The 26,442-nt window shown below is 39.9% G+C and overlaps 1 protein-coding gene across 8 annotated transcripts in view; it reads left to right on the top strand.

Annotated features, from left to right (window-relative positions):
- Positions 1 to 26,442, top strand: part of SEMA6A (semaphorin 6A) — a 117,527-nt gene that overhangs the window by 41,649 nt on the left and 49,436 nt on the right. For 7 of the 8 annotated variants that reach the window (XM_051642160.1, XM_051642159.1, XM_051642152.1 and 4 more), the window contains 6 exons: positions 10,276 to 10,413; positions 13,002 to 13,119; positions 18,165 to 18,225; positions 19,711 to 19,773; positions 20,617 to 20,718; positions 24,184 to 24,274. In XM_051642160.1, the coding sequence (XP_051498120.1) occupies positions 10,314 to 10,413; positions 13,002 to 13,119; positions 18,165 to 18,225; positions 19,711 to 19,773; positions 20,617 to 20,718; positions 24,184 to 24,274 (535 nt within the window). In that variant the 5' untranslated portion in view covers positions 10,276 to 10,313. Of the gene's footprint in view, positions 1 to 5,442; positions 5,464 to 10,275; positions 10,414 to 13,001; positions 13,120 to 18,164; positions 18,226 to 19,710; positions 19,774 to 20,616; positions 20,719 to 24,183; positions 24,275 to 26,442 lie in introns of those variants that run through there. The other variant, XM_051642158.1, reaches the window with a different exon arrangement.

Here is a 26,442-nt window from a genome sequence, read left to right as displayed (position 1 = left end):
TTCCTTTTCTATGCTGCTCTAATTCCCTCATGCTGTGCTAAGAAGCAGGTGTGAACAAATGATGCTTGTATTCTTCAGTATGTGGGTGAATGTTTGTCAGGAGAAGAGAGTAGTGTATTTATGTAGTGCAGGGGCTCATCTCTGTCCAACTGTAATCTTTTTTTTTTTTACTTTTTCTGACCACCTCAGTTTTAAGTTTGCCCTTGAAATCACATCAGATAGTTCATGTTCCCACTCAATAACAGACCTCCAGTAATTAGAGTGCTCTTGCACTGTTCTGTTAATTACAGGAATTGTGGGGTTTATATTCATAGGTTAATTGATTATATCTGCATATAGCATTTCCCTTTCTTTAAAATAAATTGAATTATAGCAATTAACCTTATGTCCAGGTTAATAGACAATATAATTTGCCTCAGCACTATCCTGGATGTAGGACTTTTCATATGTATCTTTTGGCTTCTTGCTTTGCCTTCTGTTTTCTTTGTAATCCTGAAGAGGTGGAATGAAGAGTGAAAAATGTGTCGGCATATTGAGGTGATCCCTTTACACTTCAAGGGTGTCCTTAAGGATACGGTACTTTCTTGTATTAACTTGTCCATAAAGCTGTTTGCATTATATATAATGTAAAACTAGGGAGTTTTTGGGGCATGAATCTATGTAGAGCAAAGTTCAGTGTCTACCGTGTGCAGCTAGCAATTACTAGAAAACTGCAGGAACTGGATTATTGCAAGCATCATGCTCATCTCAGAGGAAGAGCAAGCTACATAGATTTTCTGTCTCAGAGTCAGATTTATTCTACTTCTTCAAGGTTGTAACAAAAAGCATTAAGCAACGAAGAGTAATAATGAAATACAGAGATCTATGAACATTCTTTAAAACTTTAATAAAAAATCTTTCCTGTGATAGCGGAGCCATTTAAATTAGGGTGAATGTCTATGAATGTATGGACACATGAGAATGAATGGATGGATGTTGAGTGAAAGAGATGTCAGAGGTAGTGCTGAGAGGCAGTGTTCCCAGTTGATTGTTTTCTTAGCACTTGGATTATTCTGTTTTTCCCCCTTCCTGCTTATGTTTATCTGGAAGCATTTTTAAAATTTCCCTCAGGATTTACATTTGTTTTGTGGACATTTTTCATTTTTGCAGCAATCTATCTCATGCTGTTCGCAAGGTGCAGAGAAACCTGAGAAAACTGATTTCATGAACAAATGAGGAGCTAAAGTTATAAATACATACTGAGAACTCTTTGCTTACCTGCATTTTTTATCTGTCAGGGACAAGCATAACTTATTCTAGTGAGTTTGCCTCATTTCCAGAAGGAAAAGCCTCACCCTATTCGCTGGCTGTAGGAGTCAGTTTGGTGACCACAGTGTGTCTGCATGTCCTTGTGCTGAGGAGCCTTCCCCAGGATATGGTATTGAGGTTTTGGCCTGAGTTGTCCTGCTGCCATGACTGGACTCTTGCAGTGTGGAACAAGTGGTGGGCTCTGTAGAGGTGACTGTTGGAATGAAGCCCTTTTGGGTAGTACGATGTTCACAGCTGCAGTAATGAATGCTTAAATGGTAATGTATCTTCTTAGCATTTGCAGTGTTACAGTGGATTTCATTGACATTTTGAGGGTAGGAGTGTAGTTTTATATGGTATCAAACCACTTAATGCCAAAGTTGATTGATGCCTTTTGAACAAATACTTAAAACTTGCTGTTTCACTCAAGGTAAATGAAGCTAGGTTAATGAGTCAATTTTTTGCATAAATGGTTTTAGGGCCAGAAATGGCCAAATTGCATGAAAGCTAAGCAGCATACTCTGGTTACTTAACAGCTGACTTAAATGTGAGGATTTGCATTCTTCTACTGTTTTATCACCTTAAAAAATGGACACTTTAATTTTGAATAAATGGGTCAAGTTTCCTGAAGAATACAGCTGGGATTCATGCCTTAAATGCAGGAACATTTCATGCATTAACAAAAAGCTGAGGAGAATTGTTTGTGAATACATTGAGCTTTAAACACAGTCATATGTTGTTTTGTGGGATCCTAACTTTTTCTTCAAAGTTAACCTGTGCCCTTGCATATTGATCTGATCTGTTATGCAGTCATATGAGGACTGGAAATTGTTTTTCTTCCTGGTTAGAGGTTGAAGACTGTGCAATCCATTTAAGTGTGTACCAGCAGTGAAAGGAAGCAAGTGCTAAGTATCTGAGGGAATCTGACCTGAAGAGCTGGCTGAGTTTTAGGGATTGTTTTAGGATTACTGACTGATCCTAATGTTATATCAGGCATATGGCAGCTGAGACAATGTCTGCAGGGCTGTGTCAAACTTTTAATCAGTGACAATTGTCAGTATTGTTGTGAAAACATATCAGGCTTTGTGTTTCACCTTTGTTATCTAAAAGCAGAGGAAAACAAAGGGAGCCCACATTTGTTACAGCTTTGGGTCACCCATCAGATGGGAGAATGGAAGGTCAGTTGACTGGCACTGATATTTCCCAGGCAAAGTGTTGGTTGGGGATAGTAATGGTGTTGCTGGGTAGTGTATCCATTTCTTATTAAGCATGCGGAGATGAAGCAGTAAAGTATGTATCAGAGATGGTGTTCTCTCCTGTCAAAAGACAGTGATTGCTACATTTAGCTCTTAAATCAATCCAAAATCTTGACAGAGGTTTGCTGAAGTCCCACAAATAATCAATAGAGCTATTTCTGTCTCTTAAATGAGAGGGGCTTTTAAAAATAATAAAGACATCTTTGTAATGACTGACAAAGCTGTTCCAGAGTTAGGTCTGTTGCTCTGTGTAGTTGCGGGTGGTGAGTAAAAGGGGTTATTTAGGCATTGCCTTTGTTCCATTCTGCAGGTTTATAACCCCAAAATAAAATTGCAAATGTTTCTGGCAGTCATCCTCCAGGCACAGATGGCTTTCCTCCCAGTTTTGGCAAGCCTGTTTTCAGTATAAAACTGAGCAATTATTAGAAAGTGAAATATTGCATGATACAATACAAGTACCACCACCATCAACACCGTGACAAATGGATCATTTGTTGTTTCTGGTGCTGTGTGAGACAGCGAGTGCCGCTGCATTACCCCTTCCTCTAAAACCTGTACCTTTGCTGCTGGTGGTGATGCACAGGCAGAAGGATGGAACAGAGCAGATGCATTAGCAAGGAACTGTGGCCATTTTCTCATTTGCGTTGGCTCTATATTTCAATGCAAATATCACTGAACAGGTGGCTGATGAGGCCCCCGTGGACTGTTTACAGTAAAGGTTACAACCAAAATCGATAGGCCTGAGATGCTTCTAATTCGATCTGGGAGATGTTCATCTTCCATCTGACTGTTACCTCTCTGAACAGCAGCATGCTATTAACACTGCAGTCATTGGGGATGTCTCATTCAGGTCAGCAGAAGGTTTCTCCTATTTAAGCCTCCATTTGTTCTTTACATTCTCTTTTTGCACTGCACTGGATTGAGCAGTAATGTTGTTCTTGACAAGACAGGTTGCCAGTATTAAGCATGCTGAGTTTTGCCTACTGACTTGACACCTGCTACTACCGTTGGGCAGGCTGAGGCTCATCAATGCTGCCTGGGGGGTGTCCAGATCTTTTCAGCTTATTGCTTACTGGAGCAGGAGGTAGTGATGTTACATATCATAGCTGACATTATTGTGCGTGATGTACAGCCTTGTAAAGTTGTAAAATAAGAGAGAGGAAAGCTGGTAATGACTAACATTTGCACAAACCTGAACAAAATAGGTAAGTACCCCTGACGCTTGAAAAATACTTTGTATTTTGGCTGAAATTCTATTTTAGACATGCAATTTTTGCATGTCTAAGTGGGAAGATCCATGTGGTCAGTGTATTTCTGTTTTATCAAACTGGTAATGAAGTTTGTATTACTCTTTTTAATGAAGGTAGATACTGTTGCTTACTATATATGAGGCAAAACCATTCTCATCGGTGTCTTTCCCGTGGGGCTAATCGTCACGTCTGGCACACAGCCCACAGCAGCTGGGCAATGAGTAAGCAGTTCTGAATCCAATTAAAATGCTAGTAAAGCGTGTAGACCAGAGGGCACCCATGCATTCCTCTTACAGTCAAGGAGAACTTTTTGATACACACAAAAGACAAGAGGGAGTGCTTCATACATCTAATTTAGGGTCAATGTAGATGCCAGAGAGGCTTCCCTTGAGTACCACATCTCTCCCCCACCAGCCCTTGTTACTGCGTGGTTTGAAGGAGTACAGATGATTACCCCAATGCATCCATGCACTAGCCTCTCTGGCATAAGGGCCAGCTTCCTGGAGTGCTAGAGTGCTTTTTTGGCCATATGAAAGGAATAGCCAGCTGTAGAGACAACAGGAGCAGGACAGTGAAGATGAATGATGGCTGCACCATCAGTCACAAAAAGATGTTGGAGGTTGGTAGTGATCATGAGCACAAAGCTGGCATTAAGTCTCTGTGGCCACCTGCACCATCATTCAGGTGACTGAGCAGCAATCGTTAGAGAAAGAACATCATGAGCAAAGAGCTGGCCATCCCAGGCACTATCCTGCCACGTGCCAATTTAGTTGCAGTGTCTGGCACTCCATGCTGTGTCTTGCCGATAGCCACTTGTGTCTTCTCTCTCTTGAGCTCCCCAAGCACCCGCTGAGCTTCTGTTCAGTCACATCTGTCTGATCCCCTTGGCACCACTCAGCCTGGGCATTTTGCATGAATCCTTCTGCTGCCAGGTGCAGCCGTTTGAGGTGGCTGAGCAGCAGCTACCCCACCATCCAAACACGCGTAGACAACGGATGGTCTCCAGATCAGCTCCGCTATGCTGGCCTAACTTCTCTCTTTTTCTGGAAGCTGCAGCCTGCAGGTTGTATTTCTCTTTTGTTGTTGTTTTTGTTGTTGCATTATTCCTGATTCCTTTCTCTGACTTGCACAGAACTCTTGTCTTTCACTTTCTAGGAACTGTGAATTTAAAGGGGTAAATAGCAGTAACAGTGTCTTCCACTCACAGATTTCCAAAGGCTTAGACAAAGGAGGTGGGGGATGCTTGCCAGCATTGCGTGGCAAATCTGTACCATAGCAGGGAGCAGCAGTCAAGTCAGCTGAGTGGTTTCTGCACTTTGCCTTCAGTGTGGGAAAGCATGTGCTGTGGAGATCAACATATACGTTTTTTTATGTAAGGGTAGATAGATCTTGGGCTGCAACTCGCTTTCAATGAGTCAATGAGGTAGGACTTGGGTTTCTTGTTCACTTGCATGCCTGTAAAGCTCTTGCCACAAGAGAATCTCCAATCCTTTTGTTACCTCTGTTATGCAACTCAAATCAGTTTCTTCCCTGTTTTTGATGGCATTTTTATTTTTCCCAGGGTAAGAAATGCTGACTGTGATGAGAAGGGCTATTTGCTGAGTTTTTCCAGGGCCAATTCACAGAGGCTGCTGCTTTTTCTGGTCATGCGTTTTTTCCTTATACAGTAGGTAAAGTTCATCTGGCTTCTGTTTTTAGTTTCCTCACTGTTTGGTTAAATGCTGTTCCTTCTTACTGGTCTTTGCTGTCTTTTTGAAGAATTAAGTTATTTCTACTATGCTTGTAGAAACAAAACCAAATTGTTTAAGACAGCCTTTTTTTTTTTTAATGGCTATTGTAGTCTTGCTTCATGCATAACACAGGCCATTGAATTTTGGCTGGTAAATCTCACATTAAGTTTACTAATTTGTGGATTGAAGTGCAGCTGTCGTGTATACACAACCCATCATAGTATAAAGAAGTTTTGTAATAAATGAATATAACAAGATCTTTCCATTACTGAGTAGGCTTAATGTGCCATGGGAAAATTCTGACATGGTTACATACTTCGATTTTATTTGGAGTTGCACTGGAGTTAGCTGAAGGTACAGCAAAGCCAAAGCAACAAGCTGAGTTTTCTAACATGGAAGAGCATCTCTTTCAATAGTTACTTATACATGTGTTTATGCAGTTGAATTTGTCTGTTGCTGTTGAATTTGTTCTCAAGATCAAGTCTGGCCTTACAGTTTTATGGAGTTTGCCAGGAAGTTAACTCTTCCATTTAGGATTTTTCCTATCATTTTTATAACCTTTCTAGAATTTACAAGCTGTAGATGAAATAACCTAGTTACTAGGATGTTATGCCAGCAGCCATGTATTAATTTACTTAACCAAGCAGCTATTCTATATGTATTTCCACCCATACTGTTGCTGACTGTGCTAAAAATACCAGACAGCAAAAAACAGAACTTGTCATGGTGGCTTCTTGATGGCTCAGGTGGGCATGGAGAGCTGTAGTGGAGAGCACTTAACATAAAAATAATCAGTCTTTTCTCATTTTTTGTGAATGATTGTTTCTTTCTGAGCTTCAAACATTCCTTCATTATTTCAGCAGCATGATTTCTAAAAAATTAAATGCCTCTAAATTAAGCATGTATGTGTGGAGTATGTGTATATTAATATATATATGAATACAAATGTGAATATGTATATTTATAAGTATACATAGGCTTTAAGTGAGTAAATAAAACAGTAAAATTAACTATGTTGCACTACTACCCAAACATCCTATTTAGAGGTGGTTCATCTTTGGGCTACAGTGTACAAACAGAAAAACTTACTTCATTTAGAAAGGCAAAACTTTGATGTTTATGTATGTTACGAGATCGTATGGATTTTTTATATGTAAGCATAATATGACTAAAAGAAACACAGAATTCACTAGAAAAATATCATCTTACATATTTGAAACCATCAACTCCAGAAAGTACAATCAGAGTACCAAGTTACCTTGCATAAAGCTCTATTTGTATTGGTCTTGGGTAAGACAAGAAGCAGATTTTTTTTGAAGCTTGGAGGAAATGTGATCAACTCAGCCAATTCAATGGCTGCAAGTCACTGCATTAAACATAGATTGTAAGACAAGTCCTTAAACATTTTCAGGGCTGTATTTTATCAGCATGTCTCCTAACAAAATAACACCACCAAAACTCACTCTTCTTGTCATCATTAGCTTCCTTCAACAGGAGTGGTAATCATGTTTTGAACAGGGAGAAATGGAGTTCTCAAAGCCAGTTCTCTCTCAACGAGTATGGCTCAATGCAGGCCAGACTGAACTTCAGTGGTCTGTGTTGACTGAAGATCTCTCATTGGATTTTTTGTAAACTTTTACTTTGAGGCAGTGCTTGTACTCCTGCAGCATCACTATCTAGCTTCTCATGCTTCATCAGACTCTGCTTTCCCAAGCAGTTTTGATTACTAAGAAGTTCCAGCACACTTACAAGTGAGAACATTTACATCACTCCCAGGAGCCCAAACAAAGCTGAGTATTTGCTGAAAAGGAAATTTGTACTAAAAATAAGCGTGACATTCTCAAATCAGCCCTTTCCTGAAGTTCCACTGAAACAGTACAGCTCTTTCCACCATTGTGACAAAAGTAGTGTTTGAATAATTACCTTCTATTATGAAGCTGCCTTTGGATGCAACATGAGACCTACTGCATATTATGTCAGTAGCACAGGCATTGATACAAATGTGTAGTCCATTTAAATCACTGACAGATCAAAGAGGAGATTTTGCATTTACTTTGTGTTAGTTCAAACAATTATGTTAGCACTGGAGCAATGGAGAATTACTTATTTCCTCTCTTCTCACTCTTTTCTTTCCCAAAAGCTACCCTTAAAAATGACAGAGAATTTCATATACTTAAAAACTTACTAATCTAGTCTTTATTAAAAGGCAAAATGCCAATTCATTTGTCAGTTCATTTTTTTCAGGTAGAAGAAATAACATCTAGCCAGGTAACATGAACATAAAATGACAAAGTAAGCATGCTGGATGTTGTTCATTTTCCTGGAAGCTGTCTCCCATATATATTTATGCAGAGCAGTACACATCTGAATGAGAAGTAGGGAATGATGGTGCAGAATCCCATGGGAAAAGTTTTTCAAGCTCTAAAGTAAAGTGGCAGCAATATGTCTGCAGTACCGTAATGCTTTCCTTGTAGCATACACACATTGTTAGATAGTAGATGGTGTACTGATAGGGAGTAAGGGAAAGCAGCTATTCTTATGCTCCAGAGCCTCACTGTTAGCCAAGTGGTTTGAATTGTCAGCCTGCAGACTGATACTGTGGATGAGTAAGGTTTAAGTGGAAGAATTGGATTGCTTGTTAAGTTTCTTCCCATTAAACTGTTGCTCCTTATGCACATTTCAGAGAAGACTTCTGCATTTCCAGAAAGAATTTTAATGTGTTTTGTGTATTAAGATAAGGGACTTTGTTTTGTCATTTTGCATTGTACTAACAGGGGCAAAATTTTTAAAGTGGCCAGATTGCATTTTGAAAAATTGTGTAGACAGAAAGGAAGTAACCCTTTTAAACAAGTGTCTTACTTCTAATCTAAACATTTTCAGGGAAATTGTATTTCCAAATATTATATTTACATCTTCTGCTTATTTCTACTTTGGATAGGCATTCCTAAGAGCCCCAAATTTTGGTTTGCTGGGCATGGAAGCAAGTACAAAAAAAAACCAAAAAAAACCAGTTCCTGCCCCAGAGGGATAACAGTCAAGAGAAAATGTAAGAGGTGATTAAAGAGACAAATAGAGGAAACAGATAACAGAAGTGTTTGCCGGCAGACATAGCTGTGTCAGTAATCATACACAGCTATCAGCCTGACTAGTGCTCGATGGAAATGCTTCTCTTGGGGCTTGTATGTACTATCTTCTAGTATGCATTTTCACGTAAGGTGTAATAGACAGACAGTGCCTGCTTTGTGTTGCTTTTATTCTTGCTATTTTTATCCTTTGCCACCCGTCTGACACTTTGTTCAGTGAAGGTGTCAGTCATTGCCTTACATTAAATTTTATTTTTTCTAGTCTCATTCCAGCTCAGTCTCTCAAGTTATTTTATTAATAGAAATAAAGAATCAGCCAAGTTTCTCATTTGTGTGTTTGAATAATAGTAGGCAAACACAGAGTATAATAAATCTTTAGTCCTTATGGAGTGTATCGTCCTGCAACAGATTCCCTATTCCAATCCAGTTTTAGGACCTGCAATTTTATTTGAAAGCAAGTATCTCATAAGGCAGATTAATTATTGGGACATTTTTTGATTGGGTAAAAGATGAGGAATCAGCTGTGACTGTGAAATTACAAATGAAAATGCAACACTCAAGACTTGTTAATGCTTTTTTTGGCATCGAAAAAGGAGACATAGGTATCTAATATTAAATGGTGTTGCAGAAGGGCAAGTTAGCACTTTGTTTGCCAAATTAAGTTTCAAAGACTATGTAGGTTGTGAAGTTTGACTTTCTGCCTCTAAATCTTGAATTACTGACAGACTACTGTAAAATAGCTTTGTTCAAAAGGAATCTTTGGCAGGTGGCATCAAAGGTTTGAAACTCTGGAAGGGATGAAAAGAAAACCCCACTTTTACACTAGTTTCCCCTGCAGATCAATGTCTCTGTGAAATTTGCCTGGGAATTATGAGCTATTTACTGTATTATGTGCTGTTTTCTTTCATGGTATCCAAAGGCCCCTGTGGTTCCTTTTATCTTCGAGATTTAGGGATATTTTTGTCCAAGAAATGTGAATGAGTGAATGAGTCAGTGGAATATCAGGGAAAAAAAGCTCATTTTAGACAATTCTGTTCTGCCTTATTTTATCACAAGTTGGAGTATTGGTTTTATGGCACCTAAATTTATGGGTACATATTTTTTATGGTAAAGCCCAATGACATGTTCTGCATGCTCCATCGGTCTCTCTCCATGTTTCTTCCTTTGATTCACAGCTCTGCAGGGTATGAATCAGTCCCCTAGTATAACCCTTAATTCCTTTTTAGCCAGAATAATGTAGTGTGGGATTTTTTTGTTTGTTTTGTTTTGTTGTACTTAGGCATGTGTCATTGTGTCATCATCTAATTACGTGTCACAAAGAAGGGGAAAACAAAATATTTCCCAAGAAACCCTTGCCAGCTGTTGATCAGTGCAGGAGACTAAGTTTCTTCATTGCGTATAAGCAGCTGAGGCATAAAATATTTTGTAACTCAGTGATACTCAAGTCTGTAGTCTAGCAAGCTCTGGCACTGCTGGAGCACGGGCTAAAGGGAAACTGACCATGCAGGGCAGTTTATGCTTAGAAACACAATAGACCTCCTCAGGTATGGTGAGAGGCTTGAGGAGAAGGAAAGCTCGTTCTGCCTTCCAGTGACTCTTAGATTTCTTGTATGCAGTGGTTAAAATGGCGTTGTAAGAAGGTGCTTAAGCCCTTGTTTGTCTTCCACAGGGTGAAGTAAAGAAGTGAAGCCTCCCAGCTGAACTACTATGAGGTCAGAAGCCTTGCTGCTATATTTCACACTGCTACACTTTGCTGGGGCTGGTTTCCCAGAAGATTCTGAGCCAATCAGTATTTCGCATGGCAACTGTAAGTATAAGAGGCCAGAGGATTTCATTTACTTACTACTAATCAAGGTTCTTCAACTGTATATTGTTACAGTTGCAATGAATAATTTTTTTTTATTTGTTTCTTCCAGATTGACCAATTTACATTCTTAGATACTAGTATAGCAATACAAATTTTTCACATTGACTTATTACTACTGGGTGATAAACTGCTTGATCTTCTGAAGCTGTAGCCTTTTTCCTTCTCAGAGAAACTTCAGTAGCATACTCAAGCCAAGTATCTTGCTCTATCCAGCAGCAAAGTAAGGATGCCTTTTCCCACCCACTCCCATTAATCAAAGTGTCCCTCACCTGACTTGTGAAAATGCAGTTTTGGATAACCAGTTAAGCAACTGAGAGTATCAAGCATAGCACACTAAAGTAACTGAGCTCTGAAAGCATAATTTCTTGATCTAATGCAAACAACTGAATTTACTTCTTTAAGCTCTGATTGATTCCACTTTAGCATTAGACATTTTTTTGCCAAGCTGGAAATGTAGCTAAAAACCAAATCACGACAAAGGATCTTTTGTAACAGAATCTCTCTCTTTATTGCCAGCAATAATTGGCAAACAAAAATCTAGTGTAAGAGAGACAGCTGCAAATCACTGTTGAGATTTGCTGCCTAAACAGGTGAAGAGCTTTCTGTGTATTTCACCATGCAAGTCAGGCTTAGCATAACTGATGCTTTCACATTTACTTCAACTCAATTACAATTACTGCAAAGAAAAGTCTTCTGAAGTCCCAAAGGTTCATATGCTTAAAAGGAAGTCTTTAGCACCTGGGTCTGTAAAATTGTGCTAGGGAGCACTGAGTCAGCAATGAGTGGGCTTATGTTTAGTTCTACTTTAGGTCAGAAATTTGGATTTAAAGTGAATCTCTTGATTGCCCTTGATTATTGTACTTTTGGGTGGCCTTGACACCTGTAAGTTTGTCTTTGTGAAAGACCAAGCAGAAAGACAGACTCCAGGGGCTCACTTTATGTACTGCAAATGTTAATAGGTGTCTGGGATACAAGAACAGGGCAGAACTGCTCTAAAGCAAACCCCATTGAAATATGTCTACTGTGAACACTGGATCTTCAGCACCAGCATTTTCATCCTTCAGAAAGGTGATGCTAATGGTTCTTGCTAACATAGAAACAGCCAGTCCTGATCCTTTTGGAGAAACAGGACATGGGATTTCTTCCTTTGTGGCATGATGTGCTGAAATGCACATTAATGCACAAACTTCCAGCTCATTCTAGATCTGTGCTTTACAGATGAAATAGTAGTGGACAGAGCTTTACAGTTGAACTTGGCATTTTGCATGCAGGACTTGGTCAGAAGGATTAAACTTCTGAATATAAATCCTGCCTGGGCTATCTTAATTTTTTTTCTCCAGGAGTTCACAGCATCTGATTTGCAGGGAAATTTCTGTTTCTATACAGTATTATCATCAGGCTTTCTGAAAATAGTTTTAGAGAACAATAACTGAAAACACTACAGCAGTATCTGATTTTCTGAAGGAATAGTCTCTTCTCAAAGAGCTCCAGGCTTCTGGGAAGGCACATTGATGGGGAAAAGACTCAGGCATCAGCTCCGTATAGCATGCACATGCAGCAGTTCCACATTGATGATGATGCTCATAAGAGGTTTATCATCCTTATGTCTTCTAACTGTTGTTTTGTTTACTTAATTACGTCCCTAGTTTATGCAACAAGATGTCATGATCACATATAGATATGAAGTCTAGCAGCAAGGTGGCCCTTGGTCAGAAGTGTTCACTGTTGGTTTAAGTTGTACACACAGATCATCTGGGAAGCAGAAGCACACCCCATGTATGCTGAGGTCTCATGGAAAGAATTGTAGGAATATGGTGAATGAATGCACTTATTAACTGGTAGAGTGGGGGGGAGGGGGAAGGCTGGCCTGTTGATAGTATAAGCTCAGTCAGTACAATTGCCCAGGTGCCAGAAGAACTGGAGTACCAGACTGGTTGCCAAAATGATATGGTGGTGACTTTTATTTTATAAAGTTCAAGTGGTGGTTTCCTGCTGTTTCTCAGAAATCGCCACAGCTGTTCTATGATGGCAGTCCAATCCTGTAGAAAACCCAGGGAGCTGGCAGTTTGAACCAAAGACAGCCAAGTCTTTTGCTTTAACCACTACAAGTCCAGTCATTGTGGTGATTGATCAGCCACTGTGAAACAGCTTTGTCCTGCTAGATGCACTTCGGCAGCCAGGAGCAAGCATTTAAGCTCTGTAAGCAGTGAAAGAAAAACTGTGAGAAAGTGCCATGTACCTTTGTGCCAAGAGCTCCAGAACAGCTTTATGCTCGAAGAAACGTCACAATTTTTGTCTTCTACAAAGGTGATGACTTTGTCCTTTGCAGCTGCAAAGACTGTAACTTTGAAGAACTCTCCAGCCCTCTGTGCTCATGTCTTCCAAATCCAGACTGTGGTGCCAGGGCAGAACAGAAATCACAGATTTTGGCCGTAGCTGGGCCCCACAATGCTCCGTGTTAGCATGGTTTCAGTTTGTGATTCTCTTTGACCCTGGGTTGCTGTGTTTGTTTTTTTCCCTTCCCACAGATACAAGACAGTATCCAGTGTTTGTGGGTCACAAACCAGGGCGGAACACCACGCAAAGGCACCGGCTCGACATCCAGCTAGTCATGATCATGAACAGGACCCTCTACGTTGCTGCTAGGTCAGTAGTGCCCTGCTTGGCTGCTCCTTGCTGGCTGATTTCAGAGAAGGAAGGAGAAGATGGGGGATATTCTGAGTTCTCTGCTGGACATGTTATTTTTAGGATTTTCCCACACTCTGGCCTTTGCAGCCTATATTAGTAAGACGTACTAGAAATCTTGTTAGTCAGTCAGCTAAGCTTCAGTTTTGTGAGGTGCTGAGACAGGCCTTTTATGAGAACACACCTCTACCTTCCTTTGAGTCTGGCAAGAGGGAAGTTGCCAGAGAAGTTGTTCAGCCCTATGGAGGAGAAAGCCTATCCTCATCCTGTAATGCTTGTGCATACCATTAATAACATGTTTTAGAGAATGTTTCTGCTGATGCAGAAATACGTATTGAGATAAGAGTTACTAAACTGAAATGTTGCTAGTTTAGGCATGTTTTTCATACCTTAAGACAAAAAAGAGGCAAACATGTTTGCTGCTGTTATTTTGATGTACTCAGTATGGTTAATTGAATTTGGTGTCTGGATTTTTTTTTTTAGAGCTATACTGTGCAGATACAAGCATGTGCCTTTTTATAAATATTGCAGATATGTAGCCACCCTTTCAGTTTGCATGGGCTCAGCATCAGCTTCAGTGGAGCCACACCAGTTTATACAGCTGCCAGTCCAGCACAGATCAGACATTAACACTTCTTCTCCCTGCCTGTTGTTAGCGAAGATTGACTGTCTTAGAGTGGGAGTTACCTGGTGGACACAAGATAAATGCAAGAAGGGTCAACATTAGCAAGAGTGGCTAATCCAGTTTAGGAGTTCTTGGACACAGATCCTGCTTGGGATGTCCATGCAAGCTGCCCCTTAAGTAGCAGCTTGTTTCCTGCTGGTTTTCTGGTACTTCTCCTCCATTGGAGAAATATGCACCCTTCTGCGTGTGCCACAGAGAGCCAGGCTGTTGCTGCAGATGGGAGAAGTGGTGGGTGGGATGACCAGGAGCTGAGAGGGAACAGCTGCTGAACAGGCAGCCTCTCACCACCAGCCATGTCCTCAAAGCCTTGGCAGCCTCTGGGAGCTGCTTGCCTTCCATCTCAAATAGCTACTCCCCATCTTCTGGGTGGTCAGATGTGTCCTGCACTGATCTGCCTGTTGATCTCCACTTGGCACCCAGTAACTAGTTGGGTTACACCAGCAGAGACACCTAGTGCCATTTTTACATAGCCATGTCCCTGACTGCAGGAAGACTGTGCTTCTACTTGTTGGCCTGCACAGGCATTGCAGCCTTACCAGCTTCTTCGGGCTTCTCACATGCGCTATTTTGTGTGGGATCGGGGCAGCAGAGCTCTAGGCTCTCACTCATGCCAAGTCCTTGTGTCAAGGGTGGGCACAGAGTATGTGTCCTTCCACAGGGAGCTGTGATGGCCTTGGCTGTAAGGCACAAAGAGCAGGCAGCCTCACAGCAAGGCCTCCCTGCGCTCTTTCTGAGCTTGGGCTTGAGTATTTTTGCTGCATTTAGTGTGATAATGAGTTGGGTGGGAGGAGCAGGCTGAAGGGGTTTGAAAGGTGGTGGCAGGATTTCCTCCTTTTCATGGCTGAGTTCCCTTTGCTTTCCTTATTTGTTATGCTTTAAATTAGGAAATCATTTGCAGTGAGAAGGTGGTAAATCTGCTTTGTGGATTTTGCTCTGCTGTATTCATAGTTTGTTCCCAGACTGAGATTGACGCAATTAGAACGTCGCAGTGCCCAAGCTACTGGCATTACAGCAGGAAAACCCAGGGAAGCATTTGGGATGTAAAACCATAGTGTGCACAAATTACATTAAAAAATATTAATATTTGGGAGATAGTATGTGTACTGGCATAAGAATATGTAGTCTTACATAACATGTGGCTTTTTATTTGTATGTAAGAAGTTTTTTATTAGGGTGTTTATATGCTCCTAGGGTCCAGTGACCTACAAAAAAGAGTAAGACCTGGTCTGTTTTGTACTTTCACATGCCAAAAAAAATTCTTATGCTTTTTTCCTATGGTAATTCAAAAACTCTTTGATGTATTCTTCTCCTCCTCCACATGTTACTGAATAAAATCTCTGCTGGGCTGAGAAGCCTGTGTGATACAAGTTAAAATTCAAAGGTGATTTTAATCTTTAAGTAATAAAGATCAGAAAATGAGTCATCCTTTGATAACTCTTGTGAATGAAGGTTTATAACTGCAATACCTCATCTCCTTTAGAAGGTGTAGTAAATCTAGAGATTTAAGCGAATGTGTACACAATCAAAGGTGTTTCTTGAAGAGTTTTGTAACTAGATTAGTTGAAAACTGTAGCTAACATAAATCCTTAGATATCATATCAGATGTTGCTTTCAGGCTGGTTTTTTTAGACATTGTAATATAGTGATGCTAAGTTGGCATTAGTACCCAATTATCTGAAAGGCAAACAGAACAAATAATTAAGCATCAAGAGTTTTTATTTTGGGGTCGTTGGAGTTTTTTTGTTTGCTTGTTTTAGAAAATCCAGCATTTACTTTGCACACAGTTTCCTTGCTCAAGAAAGGACTAACTCACATTTGAGAACTGCCAACACTTTATTACTAGGTGACTGGCAAAGAACAAAATTTCTGTCAGTGGCTTATTTTGGCAAACGGGATACACAACTTTTGTATTAGCTATTACCAAATAAACTTGAGTGTCATAAAGGCTTTATTGCATATGATCAGGAAGCCAGTATAAATGAGAATAACTCAAAGTCCTTGAAGCTGTGCTGTCAGAATATCTGGCATGCAGTCTGCAGAGGACTCCTTTCTTTTTTCTCGTGGGAAGGGTACTCCCTGGCTGTCTTTCTCACCCTTGCCCACACCCACACACACACACCCTTTTCTAAGTTTGTTGTGTCTCCTCCTCCCATTGTCTTGTGCGGTGGCAGCTTTTGTTCACATTATCTGTCACCCCTCATGTATGTGCAAAATTGTTTCTTGAGCTCGGGATGCATCGGGATGGCTCCCTCCTCATTTGCATTTACACATTTCCAGACAATGCACTGAGTGGCCAAGGGTCATGCACAGCCGGTGGCATTATTTAAATTCCCTTCCTCCACAAGATTATGCCATGGCAACAAAACTTGGTTCTGCTGACTGGAGGTGGGAAAAACGGAAGCTCTAGGATTAAGTCAATTTGTGTTAGAATAACTTAATTAGCAGTGAGCTGTGCACATACCACAGCTACTAGGTATTAGGAGTTGGGCAGCAGTGGGAAATGGAGAGCAAGGACAATCCTTCATTGTCTGTGGTTAGAGAGCCCTCCCCTGAATTTGACAGCTCTTTCGCTCTTTGCTGACATTGTCAGCAACTACAGTTCACGTACAGCGTGAGAAAATTATATGTAATTTGCCTGATAGCCTCTTTCAGATGATCCCATAACTTAGCATCTGAGTTTTCTTCGAATAGTTTCTTGAGTCAGAAAGCGAGTCCACTGAAAGCTGGGGAACTAAATAACTCAAGCCTCATTCTGAATACCACCACTGTATTTTCTAATTGTCTTGGAAAGCAAGACTGATTTCTGAAATCAAGAGCTGTTCTGGAAGAAGGTTTTAGAGCTCCAGCCATACCTAATTTGCAATTCAAGAGATTTTGCTCCCACTTCTATGTATTAGGAGTGACAGCAACAAGTTGTGATGGGAACTGTGCAGTCATCTATGAAGCTGATATTACGCTAATAGGTAATTTTAGTCCAGCACCAATCCTGACCACTGCTCTGCCAGTAAAGTCAGACAAATAATAAATTGAAGCATTAAACCGATCTGGGACATAAATGACAACTCTGGTTTTGCAGGGTCTGGAGGAGAAGAAAACTTGCAACTCCTCAGTTTGGCATCATACAAAACAAACAGCCCCAAGCACCATAGCAGACTGTAGATTTTTAAAAGCCAGTTTCCCATAACAATACTGCCTCTTTTCTCCACGTAAGAAGAGTACTGCTTATTCCTCTTCTAGCAGTGTTTTGTGTTTGCTTTATTTAACAGACTAACACTGTTTCCCCAAAACCTAGTAAAATAAAGCTAACCTTGAGAGCAGTGATTTCTGAAATGGAAACAGTCTGTATCCTACTTTCAACAGACCCCTCCAATGCTATGGATCATGCTCCAGCTGCACAACTTCTTGTATTTTGAAAAAAGCTGATGTTATTTCAAGGAAAAATGAGATGCTCAGTCCCAATTTGATGTGGTGGTTACTACTGGATTGTGGGTTGGTGGGATTTTTCGAATTTTAGGTTCTGCACAGAGGTGTCCTTGTTCTCAACTTACACAGAGGAGAATGTTTAAAATATCTCTTTGTCTGAGTAGCTGAGTCTGTTTCCTCTTTCCAAGGAGAGATTGGCAGGTAATTGGAGAGACAGATTCACAGGAAAATAGGAAAGTAAAAGCAAGCAAGAATTAGGAACTTTTTCCAGAGAAGTATATAACAGTTTAGCTTGGCCTTCAGTGTGTGAAGAGAAGAATGATTTCTGGAAATAGTTTTATGGCTGTCAGCTTTTTGCCTACCATATTGCCCACCAAATTATCACAGCAGAGGTTAGACTTAAAATTAATAAGTAAACAAATGAAAGAAGCATTAACCTCTTTTTAACCCTGAATGGCTAAATGTGGCACAGTGACTGCTAGCCCAGGAATCTGATAAAGGCTGCCTCAGAACTATTGCATCTGATTTCAGAATGTACAGAAATATCTGCATGCTAGATCATGACATCTGCTGTAGGATTTATAGAGCAGAAATTATATTAGACTCACCTCCTTCCCAAAATCTCATTTGTTCAAATAATTGATTTTGGGAAAGAATCTTGCCTTTGAGTTCTGTAGCTTTTTTATTATTATTATTAATGGGAAGAAAGATAGTTTATGTATGAAAGTGCTTTTCTGAGAAAAGCAGATGATGCTGTCAGTAATGTTCCCTTGTAAGACCTGTGATCTTATTTTTTGAATGGATTTATGGATTATCTTGTGATAGATAGCTCTCTTCAGAGAAAATGAACTGTCTGATTGCTCCATTTGACGTTGCATGCATTTGCCTTTGTTTACAGGGACCATATTTATACTGTTGATATGGACACATCACATACAGAAGAAATTTATTTTAGCAAAGTAAGTAGCTTTTCTCATCATCCAGAAACTAAGGACACTAGAACATACTTCAAATAAATAGGAAGATGACATTGTTTCAAACGACTTGCCAGCGCTGCTGTAAGAACTGTAATAAGCAAGTAAGATGGCATTGCTAATAAAATTTTGGGAAGGCTAGAATAGCAATCATGTCCTCTGTGAATTTCTCATAAGTGATTTAGCTGGTCTGATAAGCAATCTGTACTGAAGTACAGTGAGGTCCCTGATGAAACATCTGTCAAACATCTATTAATTTATATTCAGCAGTTTTCTGTAACAGTTATACTATCCCAATTAAGTATGCTGAAACTTTGATCATAAAAAGCAAGTGCTATTTACATATTTTTATGCGCACAGATTTTATTCACTTATGCAAGTACTCACTAAATAAAATCTTTTTGTAATATTGCTTTGCAAATGTATTCACATTATCTCTTTGGGAAGTTACATTCAAACTAAGAAGGGCTTTGTCTGCATTACCATGTTGTATATTAACATAAATATACTAGAAATAATCTCCCCTCAGCTCCTTTGCGTTGCATACACATTGTGTAATACGTGCAAACACAGCCTTGGTGCAACAGAAGATCGTATGAATTTGGGCATTGGATTAATTCCACTGTAGGAATGAAGAGTATTTAATTAAAACTATGAATGATGCTGAAAATGAGCTTATGACCAATGACTTATGAAAAAGTGAGGGCACAGGCTTCTAATTGAAATGAACATTCACGGTTACTCTTTCAGCTTGGCGCCCTTCATGAGTGCAGTGCCTCCATTACTGATGGGAAACACTGTCAGGACTGTTGTGGCTATAGTGTCTAAGGTGTTGCTATCTTAGGCCATATGTTTTTAAATAAAGTTTTATTTTAATTAATCAGCTTATCACACTTGAGCACTCCTGAAAGTCACTGCAAAAGAAATCAAGGCTGGGATTTACCTGTAAATACTCTGGAGGAAGACTATTAGCAGAGATAATGTCAGCAGTGTCTTGATCGATGGAGGGCTCTCTGAGCCTGCTAGCTGACTTGAAGTGATAAGAATTACCTGACTTTTATTTCTTTCCTAATCTCAAATTTTGTTTTACATAATACATATTTTGAGTAGAATCTAGTTAGGGTTTATTGTCCATAAATGTTTATTCTGATTAGCAGAACAGTATCAAATTAGGAGAGCATCTAGTACTTTTAAGAAAAGTGCACGTATATTTGAAAGTTAGCCTACTGCTGAATTCCGTTGGTTTAAGCTTTGGGATAGGCTTCTGGTCTAATGAATAGATGGCAACACAAAATTAAATGAATGCTCCACGTCACTGATCTTTCATTGTTGTGGTGAATTAATCATGGAGAAAGGGTGCAGAAAGCTTTCAATAAATAAATGTTCAAGAGCTAGTCTCCCCTAAGGGACTTCTGAAATCAAATGCAACAACCTTTGGGTCTTAATTGATTTCTTCCTTGATCCTTGCAGAAATTGACGTGGAAATCTAGACAAGCTGATGTAGACACATGCAGAATGAAGGGAAAACATAAGGTAGGCAATTCTCATCTCTTCTGCATCTGCCACTATAGTTTAGTTGCTTCACTATTATCTTGAGCTGCTGTCGGTGATGTGGAATGGATGATGCCATTCGCTTCTTGCCAGTAATTGCTGTTTCCATCAATTTACTGAAGGCTTTAATTTATGAAAATAGTTTGCTTTTAATGTGATAAAAAATTACAACAGGAACTACAGCAAAATCCTGAAACACTTAAAGCATTGAGGATTTGGGACATAATGCTTAGTGTACTGATTTTGCCTACCTCTGCTTTCAAAACCTAAGCACTGCTGTCCGTCCTCCTGCAGGAATTTACTGAGAAGTTTGTGTAAAGCATCAGAAAGTATGAATGTGTACAGTTGTAGAAGGACTGTTTCTCACTCCAATTTTACCCTAATATAACCTATGACTAGCACAAGTGGTATCAGAATTAGATGCATTAATTTACATCTGCTTCCCTCTCTACTTAGAAATGCTTTATGCCAAAACATTACTTTGCTCATGCTGCTGTCTTACATCAATGTGCATGAGAAGATCTTTCCCTCTTGAGGAAAGCAATAGCATTCAAGCAAAATTCAGCTATGTGAACAATAGCAAAACCTGAACTAAAATATGAGTATGCTATCTTCAGTTCTTTGTAACCATTTTTAAACCAATAGAAAATAAATCAATTGCGTCTTGCTCATTGTCAGTTAAACGTAGTTGAAATAAAGCCCAGAATATCACAGTGGCTACCAGCCAATTTCATTTTAGACCTGACAGTGAAGTATCATGGCATAAAAATAAAACCAGACACCCAAAATGCAGTAGCTGATATACTTTTTATTATTTTTCTTCAGGATGAATGTCATAATTTTATCAAGGTTCTCCTAAAAAGAAACGAGGATACATTGTTTATCTGTGGAACAAATGCATTCAACCCTTCTTGCAGGAACTACAAGGTATGTGATTTGTTTGTGGGATTTAATTTATGCCTTGTCTTTCTATTGGATTTATTGTGACTATGCTGGCAACAGCATGTGATCGTCATTCAACAGTGCATCATTTAACTCTGTAGCATTAATCCTGACTTGTTTCAGCACTACAGAGTTCAATGTTAATTGGATATCTAAGGATTGCTCAAACTGATTACCTACTTCTTTGCAACTCATGCATATCACAGTTTATTGCCAGTCTGTATTGCCCTCCATATGTACAGAGTCCTTTAGACCCCTACCTGGGTATGTGTTCACTCCTCAGGAAGCTCCTCAGCTCATCAGTGACATCCACATAAAGTCACAGACTGATCACAGAATCTTAGAGGCTGGAACGGACCTCAGAAGATCATGTAGTCCAACCCCCCTGCCAGAGCAGGATCACTCAGAGCACATCACACAGGAACATGTCCAGGCGGGTTTTGAATGTCTCCAGCGAAGGAGACTCCACAGCCTCTCTGGGCAGCCTGTTCCAGTGCTCTGTCACTCTCACAGTAAAGAAGTTTTTTTACTGATGTTTACATAGAACCTCCTGTGTTCCAGTTTGCACACATTGCTCTTTGTCCTATCACTGGACATCACTGAAAAAAAACTGGCTCTGTCCTCCTGACACTCCCCCTTAGCATATTTGTAAGTTTTGATGAGGTCACCCCCCAGTCTCCTCCAAGCTAAAGAGACCCACCTCCCTCAGCCTTTCCTCATAAGGGAGATGTTCCACTCCCTTCATCATCTTTGTGGCTCTGCACTGGACTCTTTCAAGCAGTTCCCTGTCCTTCTGGAACTGAGGGGCCCAGAACTGGGCACAATATTCCAGATGCAGCCTCACCAAGGCAGAAGAGAGGGGGAGGAGAACCTCTTTTGACCTACTAACCACACTCTTTCTAATGCACCCCAGGATGCCATTGGCCTTCTTGGCTACAAGGGCACATTGCTGGCTCATGGTCATCCTCCTGTCCACCAGGACCCCCAGGTCCCTTTCTCCTACACTGCTCTCCAGCAGGTCAGCCCCCAGCCTGTACTGGGGTTTTTGAGGTACTGGGGTAGCGTGTTTTAAATATCTGTGTTCTCAATCCCAAAGCCAGTCCTCGAGGCTCTTAAAGGCTTAGCACGGCAAAACCTGGGAAGATTAGTGTTGGGGTCCCAGCAGATATGGAAGCTGTGGAGACCCTATGGCATTCTGTGCTGTAAAAGAGATTAACAGCAGATCTCCATAGCGGAAGGTACAGCAGGAGGGTGATGTGTTCCTTACTTGCTGGGCATCTGCAAAGCCAAAACATTATCTAGAACAGTGTAGAAAACTGTGCTGGTCCATGAATACTCAACATTAATTCCTCAACCTCAATTTCTTCTTCTGACATAGTATGTCCTCATGATCTGCATTTTAACAGAGCCCATTTATTCAGATATTTCTCATTTTCTCAGCCTTGCACTAGTATAATCTGATATAACCCCAACAGTGGATGTCTCTGGAGTAGCTTTGAAATGTATTCACTTAGGCCCTTGTTATCCAGACTCTGCTTTTCCAGGCACTGGTATGTCCCAAAGGTCATTTCTCATTCTTCAGGAAAGAAATCTCAGCTTTGCTAATGCTGCATCTGATAAAGTCACAATTTTCCTTCATTTCATTAGGCTCAGAGTTATTGTAAAAAACAGAGTAAAGACGTTAACATACAGAAAAAACTACTTCCTTAGTAGTATTTGCTATGATTGCTGCTTTTCCTTGCTTTTTCTGCCATGCTGTCCTACCTTGTTTAGCCACTGTGATGGCTATAGTCTAGGAAGCACAGCAGAGAAGTTCAGCACTGTTTCTTCACTCAGTCTGTGGAGGAAGAATCAAATTTTAATAAAAATACAAGCCTGGTGTACCACACATAACTGTGTGGTACAGACAGCTGCTCTGTTTCTGTTTCTTCTTTTCTTCCTTTCCTTGCTTTCCACTTCTACCATGCAACAAAGCTTCTCCATCTCAGTGCTGTGTTTAGTCTTCCAGCAGAATTCATAATTTTTTTAGTTCTCAGTTCCACCAGTGCAGCTAAGAAATCTCAGCCAGTCTCCTTGCTAGAAATCTGGCTTTCAATACAAATACAGATTTCCTTGGCATTGTGATTTGAGGGATATAAATGGCCCTCCTTACCCTCACTGTAGGTGTTTCATTCCCTGTGATGCATGACATCTACAGGCTGCCTTACCTGTTGCTGAGCTGCAGGGGCAGGATAGTGATACCTCTGAGAGTCAGCAGAAGGTCTTTCCAACACCTGACCTCTCTTTTCCTTCATGTATTTCTGCATTTTAGAGAGAGAGCACTAAAGATGTGCCAAACAGAAAAGAGGGCTGTCCCTCCACAGGAAGTGTGGATGAGCCTGGGGTGCAAGGCTTGGGGCAGGGAGAGTTACTTGGGACTGTAATTTGTTTCCTCTCACTATCACAGCTAATTGCCTTCAGAGTGGATTTTAACAGGAAGAATACATGACACAAAACAAATTATGACAAATTGTCTACTTAAGGACTTGGGTGCTGTAACATATAAGCTAAAAGTTGATTAGAGAAGTTGATGGTGCCGGGTGGGTTATTTTTCATGCTCTGTGAATCTGTACTGTTTGTGATTTATACAGTATGAGCTGCTCAAGTCACTTGGATATGCTAGAGTTTTATTCCCCAAATATGGTAGTATAAGAATCTTAAAGAGGTAAGAGATGTACCTTTCCCCTGTAGCTCACTAAACCCTCTTGAACTTAGAATAGAGTTGATCCATATATTTGTATCATTATCGATGCCTGGGGTGAAATGATTTCCCAGAAGTTACACCTTAAGCCTCAGATTTTACAATTCCTGCACAGGAATTCTTGCCTGATGGTAAGAGGATTTCTCCATGATGCAGACTCAACTGATACAGTAAGTCTTGGAGTGCATCCTTCTGAGTATGCAAATCAAGGAAGAGATCACCACTGTTGAGACTAGAGCAGAAGGATCTCTGGACTTTGGGGGAGAAAAATGCACACTCAGATAATTATTGTAGTGTTGTTTCTGACTGCTGTGGCTTGCAGTCTTTTCTGTGTATAAGAGTGCTTCTGTTGGATCACTGTCGAGGATAAATTTTGAATCCCTGCCAGACCCACAGACCACATAGCCTGCTATGGTTCAACAGGAAGCTTGTGTACAGCTAAAATATAGACTGAAGACTCTTGTAAAATGTGTCAGGGGAAGAGTGATTAGCTGCAAAAGAATGCAGACTTATTGAAAGATTATGCAGACTTTCTTCAGGCTGCTTTTATTTAGCACCGTGATTTTTTGTTAGGTTTTTAGTATAGTCAGGAGCACAGATAGAGAAAAGATCTTCCTCTCTGCCCAGAAACGAAGAAACACTGTCATAAGCCTCATCCTGGGTAAAGAGTTTTCTTTCTCTTATCTCAGGAGTTCCCTTTCATTTTTCAGATGGATACCCTGGAGTTCCTGGGAGATGAATTCAGTGGAATGGCCAGGTGCCCCTATGATGCAAAGCATGCTAATGTTGCATTGTTTGCAGGTAAAGTGATGGAATTCTTGTTTTCTGTCCTGCAGCCCAGGCTTTGCCATAGTACTGTGTTTCTTGAGCCCAGAATGCCAAAATCTAAAAAGGTGGCAAAGGAAGTGAATAATGACTAAAAATAGGGGGCATAAGGAAATTACTAGCACCAAAATCTTCTCATCTCTGGGATTAACTTTACTACAATAAACATTGACTGAAGCCTGAGTTTCCTGGTTCAATATTTCAGTATTTCCTGGATTAATTAAATATGATGCCAGGCCAGTGTGAGGCACCATTTCTGCCTGTATCCTGTTTCTGTGAAAGTCAAGAAAAGTCAAGGCTTGTGTGAACTTTAATGAGAAGTGGGCAGGATGTGCTCTTAAGCAACTCCACTCTTAAGTTAACCTTCATAATAAAAAGGAAGTGAGAGAACATGCTGTGATGTCCCTTTCTCTAGATCTAGAAGGAAAGGGAAGGCAATTTTATTTTGAAGCAGAAGACATCTCAATGTAGTGTTACCAGCTGTTGTAGACAAAGGAGAGGAGTGTGTTGGTTAATGACAATTTGTGCTATGTGCAGCAGAATACAGTTAATTTTGTTTTCTACTACAAAAGTTTAAAAAGTGAGTACCTAATAGTAGGGTTAACTTGGGCTGTTGATTTTGAAATTATATTTTTGTAGCTCTGTTTATGAATTCCTGATTAAATTGTTTCTTTGTTAAACTTCTAGTGTGAACCCTGCTGATATTTTCTTAGATTTGGCTGTAAAATAGATGGTAAAGATAATATAAAAGCTGCCCATGATTATGTCAGTCCTCTTCAGCAGGTGTCGTGCTAGAAAGCAGAGCCTGGGTGCTCACATGGAAGTACTTTAGCTATTCCTCTGAAGATTTAAGAGTATGCAAGTGTTACAGACACTCTCAACTAAGTCTGTGGCCGAAGAGCTGTATTAAGCACTAATCTGTTTGACGTGGCATCGTCTGACTTACAAAGGAGAGATTTTACAGCAGGTCGCAATTTTTTGGGTTTTTTTACTCTCTATGGTGTAAATAAATGGGTCCTTTTATTTCAAAAATAATAGTGATAATTATTGTGGTAGAATGCAATTTCTTAATTATAATAAAAACACATGAAACACAAATTCTCTGATTGTAGCAGATAATTCATAAGCCACAGAAAGAGAGAAACACCTTTGGAGAAAGGTTTATGCCATGTGTCTCAGATTTCCTGTCCTTAGGGCAGTCTGAATCAAGTTTTCAACTTACAGTGCAAAAGGGCCTTTTTCACTGTACTGGCCAAGAAAGCATTTTTGACCAACTTAATATAAAGATTTACTTTGCACGCAGCTGAAGTTCAGTAAGGTGATTCTCACTCTGTCACTGAGGAACTCCTCACATTATTTGAAAATAAAAAGGATATTTATAAAAATCCTACTACTCTTCCATGATGATTCAAAATAAATTTGATATAGTTCAAATAAATTTGTGTAGAAGTTACCCTGTAAATCTGCTGGCTTCAGATAGTCACTGTTTTATATGTCATACATATTAGTACCCATGATAACTTTTCAGAGTGCAGTGAAAAGCAGTTTCAGAGCAATTTAGGGCACTAATCCAGCTCATCAGAGTCTGTTGGGTGCACTTACATGAATATGACTCTTCTTGCAGCCTGTAACTATTACAGCCGATATGTGCAATTTGTAAGCGATCACATGATCCTCAGGAATTTGGCAGGAAAGAAAATAAATGTGTGATTGTATTAACATGAGTTCAGACATCCATATCTAAACAATCCAGCTTTTTATTCTATTTTAAAATTGGTTTTAATATCTGCTTGTTTTGTAATGATTTTTTGTTGTTGTTTTGCTAAGAAAAAAAGACCATTTTTCAATAGCAAAATAATTATGGGAATTGCAAAGCTCAGTACAAAGAATTACAGTCCTGTTGAAAAAAAAAAAAACCAGCAGCCTGATTTTTTACATCTTGAGCTGAAATTAAATGTTGTCTGTAAGTTCAGTGAGGAGAGCTTGACCAAAAGCCTCTCTGCTTTGTCCTTGGTACATCGTCAGCACTGATGCCTTCAAGGCCCAACACCCAACATAATTTCTGTCGAAGCAGATGTAGGCCATTCTGATTTTACGTAGACACAACAGAGACACATCTTACTGTCCTTGTTCCACAATGCTCA

The sequence above is a fragment of the Apus apus genome, chromosome Z (genome assembly GCF_020740795.1).
Source record: "Apus apus isolate bApuApu2 chromosome Z, bApuApu2.pri.cur, whole genome shotgun sequence".
NCBI lineage: Eukaryota > Metazoa > Chordata > Aves > Apodiformes > Apodidae > Apus > Apus apus.
This window is presented reverse-complemented; position numbering and strand designations above follow the sequence as displayed.